The sequence below is a fragment of the Lepidochelys kempii genome, chromosome 8, assembly GCF_965140265.1.
Source record: "Lepidochelys kempii isolate rLepKem1 chromosome 8, rLepKem1.hap2, whole genome shotgun sequence".
NCBI classification, from domain to species: domain Eukaryota; kingdom Metazoa; phylum Chordata; order Testudines; family Cheloniidae; genus Lepidochelys; species Lepidochelys kempii.
The window spans coordinates 50,377,024-50,390,804 of NC_133263.1; the positions used below are offsets into that span (position 1 = coordinate 50,377,024).

At 40.4% G+C, this 13,781-nt stretch overlaps 1 protein-coding gene across 3 annotated transcripts in view; it reads right to left on the reverse strand.

Annotated features, from left to right (window-relative positions):
* Positions 1–13,781, reverse strand: part of COP1 (COP1 E3 ubiquitin ligase) — a 226,800-nt gene that overhangs the window by 64,077 nt on the left and 148,942 nt on the right. For all 3 annotated transcript variants that reach the window (XM_073356470.1, XM_073356469.1, XM_073356471.1), the window contains exon 15: positions 13,075–13,191. In XM_073356470.1, coding sequence (XP_073212571.1) covers positions 13,075–13,191 — 117 coding nt within the window. The remainder of the gene's footprint in view (positions 1–13,074; positions 13,192–13,781) is intronic.

Genomic DNA, 13,781 nt, shown 5'->3' on the forward strand with positions numbered 1-13,781 from the left:
TGGATAATGATCTTTACCCACTGGGGACATTTTTTATTGACTGTCTAAAGCTTTTGACACAGCAGCCCATAAAATCTCCACTAAATAATTTGTCTCATATTAAGAGGGAAAAGAGACATACAGCATTAGAGATCTTAATCTGCTGGGTCCAGGGCTCAGATGGGAAGGGGAAAAATGTAAGGTTTTTGTGTGGAAAATCTTGTGAATATTTGACCAGATCTGCAGAGGATTCTCACATAAAAAGACAATTCAAAGATTGGTTTCTTGTCAGATAGACAGTCAGGTTGTCTGGAGTAGCTCACAAACGTGGGTGCAAACCTAAGGGCAGACAGTTACAAACCAGGGCACAAACCCCAAATTGGTTTCATGTTCTATAATTAGATTTCACCAACCAAGTATCAAGTGTGAATTCTTCAAGAACTGTAACAGCCTTAACGTGGACTCCTAGATGGTCCCCTTTGGTCTATCTTGCCACTCACGCAAGCTTGCCTTTGTGACGGATAGTCCCTTATACCAAAAATCACAATATTCAGGTTACTCCTAGTCCCAAAGGATCAGTCACTTATCCCAGGTTAATTGTAGGTTAGATATCTTACCAAAGACAATGCTTGTAGCCAATCCTGTAATAAACTAACTAAAACTAGGAAAAAGAAATTAGTTATTTACAAGGTTAAAGCAGATAAATATACACACACAAATGAGTTGCAGGTTTAGGTTCCAAAAGGTGATAGTAGCTGCTACATATGCACACTTTATATTGTGACAGGGTCGGTCCAGATGGCTATAGGAGAGTAATAGAAGGCAGATATATTAGCCCCAGGCTAAGTAGGTCCCTTTTCCCTGGTTAAGGTAACAAGAAAGGTTCCAGAACAATCAGGAACCTTCTGGAGACAATTAAGACAGGCTGATTAGAATGCCTTCAGCCAATCAAGAAGCTGCTAGAATCAATTAAGGCAGGCTAATCAGGGCACCTGGGTTTTAAAAAGGAGCTCACTTCAGTTTGTGGTGTGTGTGTGTGAGGAGTTGGGAGCAAGAGGCACTAGGAGCCGAGAGTGAACGCGGATTGAGGTGTACAAGCATTATCAGACACCAGGAGGAAGGTCCTATGGTGAGGATAAAGAAGGTGTTGGGAGGAGGCCATGGGGAAGTAGCCCAGGGAGTTGTAGCTGTCGCACAGCTGTTCCAGGAGGCACTCTAGACAGCTGCATTCCACAGGGCCCTGGGCTGGAACCCGGAATAGAGGGTGGGCCCAGGTTCCCCCCAAATCCGCCCAACTCCTGGTCAGACACAGGAGTCGTCGACCTGGACTGTGGGTTCAGAAAAACGGCCAAGCTGAGGGCTGCCGTGAAGCTCCAAAGCGAGCAAATCCGCCAATAAGCGCAAGACCCACCAAGGTAGAGCAGGAACTTTGTCACAGTATGTTCTTTAGGGCTAACTAAAACTCAGCAACTTGGGGATCCCTTGCTTATACTTAGACATATTGCCTTCTCTGAATTCTAAATAGCATAGTGATAATTTTTCTGGACAGGGTGGTTGAGCCTGTAGCTGGTTGATTAGGTCTACCATAGTCTTGAATCTCCCCTGTGGTAGATATACTCTGGCTGATGTGGAATCTATACAGCCCCCCCCATGAACTCTATTCTCTGGTTTGGGTAAAGTGATGACTTTTCTTTGTTGATCCTAAGACTTAGCATGGTGAAGAGACACAGAATTAGGTGAATGGAATCGCTCATCTGCAGCACTGATCTTTTTCAAGATGTGTTAGTTGTCACAGTTCGATTCTTGGATCCCATGTCATCTTATATGGGCTGCTACACAGCAATAGCTCATGAGAGGGGTCCCTGAAGAAGAGAGGGGAAGGGAGATGAGAAAAATCTATGCTTCATTTTACTAGATGCCAGGGAGCATGACCTAGGTCTGCATTCACTGTGGAAACAATGTTTTCCTACCCATCTCAGGCTGGTCAGAGGAGGACTTCGCTTCTCTGATGTTCTCAGTTAATGAAGGTTTCAGTCACTTAAAAGTCAGCAGCAACTCACAGGAGCATTATCTGAGGAAGCCTATTCAGGCCTAATAGGCCCTTTCCACAGGTAACAAGGAGGCTTTCATTGAGCTCTCCAGAAGAAAGAGTTTAAGACAAGGCTCACTCTACCTGTGTCCTCTCAGAGATAGAGCAACAGATTGAGTATCTAACAGTGATATGCCTCTCTCAAAGGCAAAAGAGGCACCGTCATTAAGTGGAACAGCTGCATAATAGAAGGACCAACTTTTGAATCCCAAGGGACTTGTTTTGGGGTAGCAATAAATCCCAGTACCAGGGAAGTAACTAACAAATAAGAGGTTTAATATCTAGCGAACTGGAGGGGAAAAAAAGGAGAAACAATGATTGCTTTACTACCTACACACACAATGGTATCAAAACCATACAGCACACAAAGAGGAAACTGCAAGGGCTCCATTTCTCATCCATGGAAGGTAAAAAGGAACTGAGGGATGGTTTTGCCCACGCTACCTTTTATGCCCTTGGAGAGGGAGGCACAAGGGCATCCACTGTGCAGACATGGGCCCAACGTACAAGCTCACGTATAAGAAAAAAAATATTACCAAGATAATGCACATTTATGTAAGGTAAAACAATTTACCACAGTCTGCAATGTAATTAGATTGTATCAAAGCATATATGAGGGGGCAGATTTACAGCTGCACATGGAACCTTAGTTTTGACATTTCCCGATATTTGGCTGCCTAACCATGCAACTTTCAGGAAATGTTCTCAACCCAGTTTTTAGTGTGGAATTCTAGTAGAATCATCTTCCCTTAGAATTCTTATTATGCTTAAGTGCTCAGATAGTGATAAAAATCTCTATAAAATATAGATATAATCTGTAGTAAACTAACTCTAGCATCAGCATATTGCACACTCAGGGGCCAGAGGCTTTACTAGCTCTGAGCTAAGCTTCAGTGAAATGCAGCAAATGGTACACATTAAAAAGGTCTAAATGGTACTGCACTGGAATAAGGAACTGGAGGAGTTAATTTGGGCCTAAGCAGCAGCCTATACAGCATAGTATTATGATACTAAAAATATGATGTGTTGAAGCATTACAGAAGGTGCCATTCCATCAAGCAATTCCTTTGAGTAAATTGCTGGAACACTCCCAAATGAAACTGCTGCCTTGGGAACTCCTAAAGTGGGAAAGCATTCTTCTCTCTAAGGGATACAGCAATTTGAAAAAGATGAATCTAGACTTGCCTTTTCTATTCTTGAATTACGAGGTTCATTTCAAATTTAATAATTTCGTGACGATGGCTAAATGACTTCAACTAAGCTGTAAGAAAATGTTCAGGAAAAGAGTATTTAAGCAAAACAATTAACACATCAATTTCTGCTAATGACAGATTTATCCTTTTCTCTGGATAATCAAATGAAGCTTTTCAAACTGATTTTATCACTTCACCCACTACTGAAGAGCAGTAACTTCTGGGATGAAATCTAGCAACCGTTTAACTTTTCTCCCAACAGTTACACAATAGTTGTGTGTGACCCCTTTATGTTTAAGGATCTGTCCCATTGTGCATTTTAGTTTGGATAATCTAATTAACTTCTCCAAACCTGATGAACTCTGTGAGGCTCAGAAGCTTGTCCCTTCCAAAAAAAGGGTCCAATAAAAGGTGTTACCTCACCTACCTTGTCTTATATCCTGAGAACAACACAGATACAACACTAAACACAACAGTTAAGAGAAAAACCACTTTATTCAGCTGAAATTAGTGTTTTTGTTTTTTTTTTAAACTAGGAGGAACATAATTACACAAATTTAACTACTCTACTCTTCTGAAGAGTTCTTCAGATGATCACAAGAGGTGACTACCTTTACCAAATCAGGTTTCAGAGTAGCAGCCGTGTTAGTCTGTATTCACAAAAAGAAAAGCAGTACTAGTGGCACCTTAAGAGGCTAACAAATTCATTTGAGCATAAGCTTTCGTGAACTACAGCTACAGCTCACTTCATCGGATCCACTGAATGCATCCGATGAAGTAAGCTGTAGCTCACAAAAGCTTATGCTCAAATAAATTTGTTAGTCTCTAAGGTGCCACAAGTCCTCCTTTTCTTTTTACCAAATCAGTTTCCCAAATTGTTGCTGACCAAGGTAAGATTCATCTTCCGCATCACCAATGCTACTTTCTTCACCATTTGGGCTTCTCCTTTGTGGTCCTCACTTCAAGTGCTGGCTACAAATGAACCAGCTTTGCTATAAGTAAAAGATAGTACAGTATGGCTGCAGCTTGTGTTTGTTAGACCACAATTGAAATGGTTAAATTCTAGCACCATGGATTCTGACACTATTGGTGCCATAAAAAGATTTTCAGCAAGTGCGTGTCAAGGCAGCAGTAGGTGCAAAATGGCAGTTGAAAGTAAGTAGAAATTTAATAAAGTACATTCTACAATTTACATGAAGACTACTAAAAACTGAAACTTTCAGAACACTGTGCTAAGAAAAATGGACCCAGTTTACTTTAAGAGTAATCAATATGTTTAAATATTCAAGGCAGATTTAGGTGAAACACCACACACTTTCAGAACACAGATTCCCCTCACACCAACAGGATCTGGACTCTGCAAGGAAAGAGTGAGGAAACAATGAGGACTCCTTCAATGAAAATAAGAACAAATGTGGTACTTGGGTTTCATCTGTTGGCTGTTTGATCACCTCACTGGAATGAGTTTATTTCAGTTTCCAAGAGGACAAGAATCCACTTACCTAACCCATGACCAAAACTGGTATGCTTGTTGGTGGTTTCAGAGGCTAAAGACTGGGTGCAGAAACTGAACACCCCAAAAGAACAACCCCTGCAGGTCAAGGCTGATGTAGAGTGATGGAGAAACTCTGTACATCCCCCATACAATATCTATTCTACAGCTGAAGACTTTAGTCTACAATGTCACCAGTTTGGGGACTTTCCAAGAGCACTGAGGGAGATACTTTCAGACACAAAAAGTGAGCTCAGTGCTTAACTGTCTTTTGTGCCTTTGGAAAAATCTCCCCATAAATTTACAGAAAAAGGTGACTTGCACCCCAACTCCAAAGTATCAACCTACTCCCACTCCAAACATACCATGTGTCTGCTCACAAGAGATGCTTTGAGAATCAATTTAGGTTTTCAATATAGCTAAGTACTTACCAGTGAGAGCCTATTAAGGTAAGAATTTGTTTTAACTGAAAAGCCTTCACATTCTCTTAGAAACATCCCAATCTATCTTCTGGGTCATTAATATCACATTGCTCCTCCATTAATAGCTGGAAGTGACACAAAGCAGTCGAAGCACACAAATCTAAAGCAGCTTGAAAGACTGCTTTTACAACAGGACATTGGAGAAAGTCGGTGCTCCACTTATTGTAGTGATCAATATTCCACTGGATATGGATGGTCAAAGAAGTGGTCTGTCCTGGACATACAGTGCATTATCAGCTTCATTCAAGGCTGCTGAAGAAGCTGGATGGGGTCTTGAACTGGAAGTGCATCAGGACTTTTTGTTTACCGGATGGAGGTCTTCAGAAAGAGATCGGAGAATACTTGTAAATGAAAACAAAGCTACTGGCATAGCAACATGTGTCTTGCATGTTCTAACATGAGCCATTATCACTGGCTGGCATCCTGCATCCTCAGTCATACGTCAATACCACTGGATAAGCATTCATTTGATTTATGCATTTAAGGCTATATTATTCAAAGTCTGCGAGTATCCTGAATTTCTGTGATACTGAGGACTGTTGAATGTGCTCTGTTCCCTGCAGAGGCCTTCCATACTGTGACAGGCCCTCCTATCCTGAACGTTAGTCACTAAAGTACTCTTCTAGTCCTAGCTCCTCTATTCTGTTCAGCATAACAGCAACCTGACAAACTAAACATGAACAAGCAAATAAGTCTGATAAAGCAAAGTTACTCGAGTTTAGAAAAATCAAGGTGTTCTGAAGGCATTTCAAGCATGTACGTTTTCAGGGTAACCACACAGTTTACAACAATTTTACTGTATTTTGGAAAGCTCAATTTTAAAAGTGGCTCTCTCTAGGCATGAGGCAGATGCCAAAATCCCTAATATGCAATTGCTCGAGAATCCCAGTGATTCGTTTCCTCCTACTTTTCAGTTCCCTAGGAAACTGGTCTCTGGATTATGGGGCCCTCTAAAGACCCTAAAAGAGAGGACTGGCTACCTGGCACCCCTTGAAAACCCAAAGGAGGAGATAATGATCTTGTGGTTAATGCAAAGTGGGAGATCTGGGTTCAAATCCTGGCTCTGCTGCAACTTTGGGAAAGTCACTTCATCTTTTTGTGCCTCAGTTGCCCATCTCTAAAATGGGATAATACTTTCCTAGCTCACAGGGGTGCTGCAAGTCTGAACTCAATGTTCTGAGGCGCTCAGATACTATGGTGACCATAGAGTAGATATGTAGAGAGTGGACAATAAACAGACAGCCCTCTTTCCCCAGAAAACATAGAAAGAGGTTCTTAGTTTGAGCTCACATATAACCCCATGAATGTGCAGGTGCTGGTATGCTACCAACTCTTTCATATGGACTCTGAAGAGTTATATTTGTGCATCTTGCATTAAGAACATCCTGGATTTAAATAGCTCTACTATGGATTTAGACTCAATTTCCTCGGAAAGCAATCTTGAACCTGATGCAGAGGGGAAAAAAACCATGCATTTGATAAACATGCAGGATAACAATTCATTTTTAGTATCATCCCATCTGGACATCTAAAGGAAAAACCAATTCTTCATGCCTGGTAATAGGGGCAAAAAATGCTGTGAAAATGTTGCTTTGGAAATTTGACTAGAGGCACTAAAAAGAGTTAAATACAAACATTCCTTCCCCTGTGCCATTTCACTAAGTAATTGAATGAAAGAAGGAGCAGAACACAGCAGTTCAAGATACAAGAGTGGTAGTGTTTTTTTTGTTTGTGTTTTTTTTTTTTTTTAAAAAAAGACCCTGCTGTTTATTCAGAATAAGTGAGAAGGGGTGCAGAGAAAGGGGCTGAGAAAATGCAGAGTGATTTACTGATTTTTCAGGGAGTCTTCATTGGACCGCACTGCTAAAAAACCTATTTTCTACATGTTGTGTAAAATCATCTCTGTTGGTCTAGGGTAGAGGGGACTTTAAAGAAAAGGTTTTTCCTAGGAAGTGTTCAAGTCCGGTACCATTGTGAGTTGAGAGGAATGGAGGAAGAGAAAGGACAAAAAGGTGAGAGACCTGTTAGTGCTGATGGCTACAGTCTGTGATGCTTACTGCTAGGCTGCTGGTGGGCTGAGACCAGTACAGATCATGCTGACCAATAACTGTCCGATTGTTTCCTTGTAATCTCATTCCCCTGTATCCATGTGTTACCTAATCTTAGATTGTAAACCTATTCCTCCAAAGAGCTCTCTTTGTTCTGTATTTGTAAAGCACCCAGCACAATGGGATTATGGTTCATGGCTAAGGCTCTTAGGTACAAGGGTAATACAAATACATAATAATAGTGCCAACAGGAGACCATTCTAGTGTCAAGAGCTAGGAATCAGGGAATTTTTGATGGCTTGATCTCTATACTGCCTATGGGAAATAAACAGTCAATGGTAGCTGTTAACAGCATTACAGCACTATTTTATTCTCACCATATCAGCTATATTTAGCATGCTGAAGTTAACAGACAGCCTAGCCACACCAAATCTGGACACAAGCTAAACAATCTAGGTCCAAACTGCATACATTTTCAGTCAACTAGTTTTTCTAAGCTGTGCTACTGGGAAATATATGGGCAGAAGGCATCCGTGTGTTACTGCTGGGGAAGAACAACAACTTTGGTCATGATTTATATCACTAATTTCAGGATAAAAAAATACTATCTTGTTTAAAAAAAAGAGGAAGAGACCACAAAATTACCTGTATTTTGTATTCGGCAGTGGTTACAGTTTATACTGCAGAATGTTTCAACTCAGTAAGCATGCAAATAGAATATTTTATTAAAATCAGACAGCTGGGATCTCTCTCTTTAAATGCCCTTTCCCCTGTGGCAGATACTATCAGGTTGCAGTTAAACAGTTTCTTACCTCCTCCCTCTGCCATGGTGAGGCTGTGCTTTTAAGAGATGTATTTCATAAAACTGAAACCCAAGTCCTACATCAAGCAGAGTCTCTCTGTGTCAGACATAGTTTGTTCTAAATTTAATCTGGTCAAAATGAGCTTTAGGTGGTGCTTTCAGAGTCAACAGTCCAAAAAAAAGAGAAAAGAAAAAATCACCACATCAGCATTAGCCACAGAAAGTCATTGTGGGTTTTCTCCTAGAGGAGTGGCTGAAGTGCCAGTTGTGGGCCACATGTACTTCTCCAGGGCACCTAATGTGAACTTAGTTCAATACTTGATATGGAAGCAGAAGTGCTTGTAAGTAAATATTATATAATTATATTCCATAAATATAGAACACCTTTCATCAAAGGTATCTCAAAATCTTACAGCCTGGTAGGTCTCACAACACCCCTTTCCTGTGGCTATTACTTCCATTAGACAAAATGAGGCACAGAGGACATCAGTGACTCGCCCAAAGTGTCTAGTGCCCAAGTGACAGAGCCACACTCTGTTCTGACTCTCAGTGCATAGTTCTGCCTACCAGACCACATATCCTCCTTTTAGAAGTGACCATTAAGTCATCTGCTTCCATTTTCTTCTCTTGCCACCAATTAAGGGACAGAGCCAGGACAAGAGCTCAATACAAAGGATTGTTCTGCATCAAAAGGAATTGTATGATATGAACTACAATGGGCAGACGAGCGGAGTCAGCAGAGTTTTATCAGTAAGTAAAACAGTAGCCAAATCTATTAGAGCAAAGAGCCCTAATTCACAGTGACTGTGCCAAAAAGTTTTCTGCCTGGCCTCTGACCAGAATCAAATCACCTCAGTACTTCAGTACATTCCTTTTATTTGGTGAGCAATACAGACAGCATATACATGAAGCACAAGGGTGCAAGTTTCCTTTATGCATGCCCCAACACCAGACTTCATTAATGATACATTGGATTGCAGGTAATATGCACCTCAAGCAAGGACTATGTAGCTTTCAAAAAAATTGATGCTAAACACAAATTCCAAGAAATATAGTGAAGACTGTACTTTGCAAACAAGGGACCTAAACCACCTTAACTCCCCCCCATAGAGTCGTCAGCCTATAACCTACTCAGCATACAAGAAAAAAATTGAAAATGTGCTCCACACCACATTGGTTTTATAATTTGCTTCATCCATTTATGTCTCAAGTATCAAGCATGAAGCTCTGTCACCACACAAGCCTTTGCTCCTCTCCAGAACGTGTTCTAATTCTGTTGTTCTCAAACTGTGGTATGCATACCGCTGATAACAGGTGGGTTAGAAAACCGCACTAGTAAATCATCAGCAGAAGGATCCTTCATAACTACACTGATTAAAATCATAAAAGCGGTATTGCAAAGCACTTTGGAATTTTAGATATGGGATGCTGACTCTTGAAGTTTGAGAACTGCTGCTCTGATTTCATGAAGTTGGTATATAGAAACACGCTGTGTTCCATGTTAAACACCTGCATAATTGGCTGTTACATGAACTCTCAGTCCTGTAAGGTGTGTAACATTTCCCCCTCTCCCTGTGTAAGGTATTGCAAACCAAAAAGTAGCAGAGGAAAAGTAATGGAATGTGAGTGCTGGAGTAGGATTTCTTCTCATATAATTTTAAAAGAATACTATACAAAATTCTACTGCATGTATAATGCCATAAAGTATGGCCTATGTTGTTACAAATTAATTATACCACTGAAAAGTAACTGAAACATCAATTTACTTAACAGGAAAAAAACCTGCCATGAATGTATATGGAGTTGAGGACAGAGATGCTATATTTTACATAATGGCAGCCCATTACTTTAGTTCTCAGTCAGTGAGTTTGTTTTAGATCATAAGAACGGCCATACTGGGTCAGACCAAAGGTCCATCAAGCCCAGTATCCTGTCCTCTAACAGTGGCCAATGGCAAGTGCCCCAAAGGGAATGAACAGACAGGTTATCATCAAGTGATCCATCCCCTGTCACCCAATCCCAGCTTCTGGCAAACAGAGGCTAGGGACACCATTCCTGCCCATCCTGGCTAATAGCCATTGATGTACCTACCCTCCATGAATCTATCTAGCTCCCTTTTGAACCCTGTTATAGTATTGGCCTTCACAACACCCTCTGGCAAGGAGTTCCAGAGGTTGACAGTGTGTTGCATGAAAAAGTTACTTTCTTGTGTTTGTTTTAAACCTGCTACCTATTAATTTCATTTGGTAGCATTTCATTTTACAGTCAGTCTTAGGTTCCCACATGGTGCTGAGAGGGATGGCAAAATCTATGATTATTTGAAATTGGTATTTGCAAGGGAAATATGAGAAATAAAATAACTTTGCCTACCCAACAATCCCTTTACCTACCCAACAATACAATGAACTGTATACACAGCCTGTATCTGCACTTACCATCCATATTTTGTTTCACTGTAAAGTTTAAAAATGGGTTCCAGAACTTATTAAATTATTCCATTCTGTAATCTATTCCATAAATTATTTTCAAACAAGTTGGTGACTATAAGATCCATTAGAAGTGCCTTTATGGGCAAGTCATTCCCACCATTTCAGTGCCGCCACTGGATTCTTATAGCAAATCATTAAGTGGCCAGATATCCATTTTAACTTGGATTTATAGACTCAGCTCCCCACAAGTACCAAGCAGAATTTAGACACATCGATCTCAACTTATTCCTTCCCCACCCCCAGCTACTTCTCCCCATTATTAATGCCATTTTGCTCCACAGCATTTTAGTCAAACCTTTCTGCTGCTCTCAAAATGCAGTCATCTAAAAATCTCCAAATAATTCCAACACGTTACTGCCTCTTAATCCAATCTTGCTCATAGGATGAAAGTCCAATATGGCTTATGGAACATTTTAAACTGCTTTAATGCCATGTCTTGCAGTTTTAACATTTTTCCTAGACTTTGATCTAGTTTTCATCTGTGCTTTGTAAGTTTAGGCCCCAGTACATTTTAGATAAATGGCAACTATGGTTATCTGATTTAACAGGAAAAAATGCTGGTGCTTGATGTCTTTTATGCCTATATTCTGTTTGCAGCTGTTCCATTCGTCAGTGGTGATTCTTGCACTCATTTCCCTAAAATCTTTCATAGGGTCCTCTACATTCTAATATTGCTGATGAACATTGTAATTAAACTCTATTTTTGCATGTAGTTTACTAAACCTGTGAGATTACCTTCATCAAGCAAATCAATATTTTACACACTCCAACTTTAATCCATTTTGCAGTGCATCAAAAATTCATTTTTTTTTTTCCTTCTTAAGAGTCACAATCTAAGCAAGGCCTGCCTAGAACTGTGAATTTTTAATGAGATGACAAACTGTTGGTAAAAACATGGTATTTAAATATCTCCAAAAGTTCAGAGTGTACAAAACATCAGAAATTCTTGTTACAAGTGCATTAAAACCACAAGGAAAGAGGAAATGTAGAGTTATTTTTCCATTTTCCAGCCGTTTCCATGTACAATAACAAATTAGGTTTACACACTCCTCAAAACTACATCCATTTTGAAGTTCTAGTGAGGTCATCAACTTAAACTATTTTAAATCAATGTAATTTCTTCCCCACAGTGTTGCCACTATAAAAATCACAGTTAGCCAAGATCCCTCTTCTACCCCAAAGGACCAGAAACAGGAGAAAGGTAGTGGTAGGAAGAGAGTAAAACTCCAGATGTTCGATGCATACATTAAACCTATGCCTCACAGGGTATCTGAGATGCAATCACAACTGCGCCCCCAGTTCTGTATTATTTACAGAGCCTCACATACAGTGATACATAACTGCAACTATACATCAGGCAAGAAAGACCAACAAAATAATTAGGTGTAATAAAGTATCTCTTAAGGCTGGAGGATATTAGTTTCTCATAGTAGCTTAGCGTTTGTGTCGACAAGCCATGACATAACAGCAAGCTGAGGTAGGAATCTACCCCACATTAGCCTGCAGCCACCTAACTGTCCATGTGCTCCTGCTGATGCATGCTAAGAGTTTGTTGTAGCACTATGATCTAGTCCCCTTAGATAGCATATTAACAAGCTGTTAACACATGAGCAAGGTGCACACAGATTATTCGGTTTCAGAGTGGTAGCCGTGTTAGTCTGTATTAGCAAAAACAACTATGAATCCTTGTGGCACCTTAGAGACTAACAAATTTATTTGGGCATAAGCTTTCGTGGGCTAAAACCCACTTCATCAGATGCACAGAGTGAAAAATACAGCAAGCAGTATAAATATTACAGTACATGAAAAGATGGTAGTTGTCTTACCAAATTGGGGGGGGCGAGGTCAGTGCTAAGGAGGCCAATTCAATTAAGGTGGACATTGCCCATTTCCACACCTTCTTGTCAACTGTTGAAAATAGGCCACTTCCACCTTAACTGAATTGGCCTGGTTAGCACTGACCCCTCACTTGGTAAGGCAACTCCCATCTTTTCATGTGCTGTAATATTTATACTGCTTACTGCATTTTTCACTCAATGCATCTGATGAAGTGGGTTTTAGCCCAAGAAAGCTTATGCCCAAATTTATGCCCAAATTTGTCTCTAAGGTGACACAAGGACTCCTCGTTATATAAAATTAGGTGGCATCAGGCTACCTCAGGGCAAATTCACCACCCAGTCTGCGGTGGTCTAATTGGCCCTGTACAAAAGGCCTTAGTTTCTTCATAGGTCAGACTTTTCCAGAGATCTCAGTTTCAATTTAAGTATCAATTATTGAGTAGATTTTCAAAAAGCTTGCCACCTCAGTGTCACAATGGCGGTAGAAATCCAACCCCAGCTGTGGGGCCTGAGCAATTGAAAATCTGGCCCAGAAGTCTTTTGAAGAATCTGGCCTCAGAGGGGTATCTTGTTTGGTTGCAAATAGGAATCATCAGAAACTTGAGGGATTTTGCTCTTTCCCTACCCCTTCTGTTCCTCTATAAAACACACCTGTTACCTACCTGCACAGCCAAAAGCCAGATGGTATCTAGAAGAGGGGCTGAATTTGACACAACACACATTAGCCTTGGCCTCAATACTTGCAACTGAATTATCCAGGTTGGTAGACCACAGCTTCACTGAGGAGAAAAAACAAGAGAGGCAGAAATAAGTAAGTGAGGCTGAAAATGCTTTTTGAAAGATTTAAAAACATGGTCAGTACTCAAACAGGCTCCCACTTGTCACACACTTGCCTGTAGGGATTTTCATGATTATTAATATCTTTGAGAGGGTGAACAAAATTAGTGGATACAAAAAGACGGCTTTTGGTTGATGATCAATTTTCAGCGCAGTCTCAAGCACAACAGTAGTTTACCACTTCTACACACAATATTACAGGATTCAAGCCTGCATTCCTTTGGAGTTTGGAACCTCATGCAGGTGTCTAGCTGCGTATTGTAATCACAGTACGCCCAAGGCTATTGGACTGCAGACTTGTATAACCAAGAGCAATGAGGCTGATATTTTACCTACTCTGTCATCCAGCTGTGCTCTGAAGAACTCCTGTTCAGTGCGCTCAGTTGTAACCACTCTGCATAGATTTCATTTAAATGTACCTGTAAGCACAACTAGTAAGAACAATTTGTTTTCCATTCTTCAAAGTTTGGTACCAGGAGAAAAAAAGCTGCACCGGGGTATAACCTGTCACTACTTTTTATTGTTACATTTT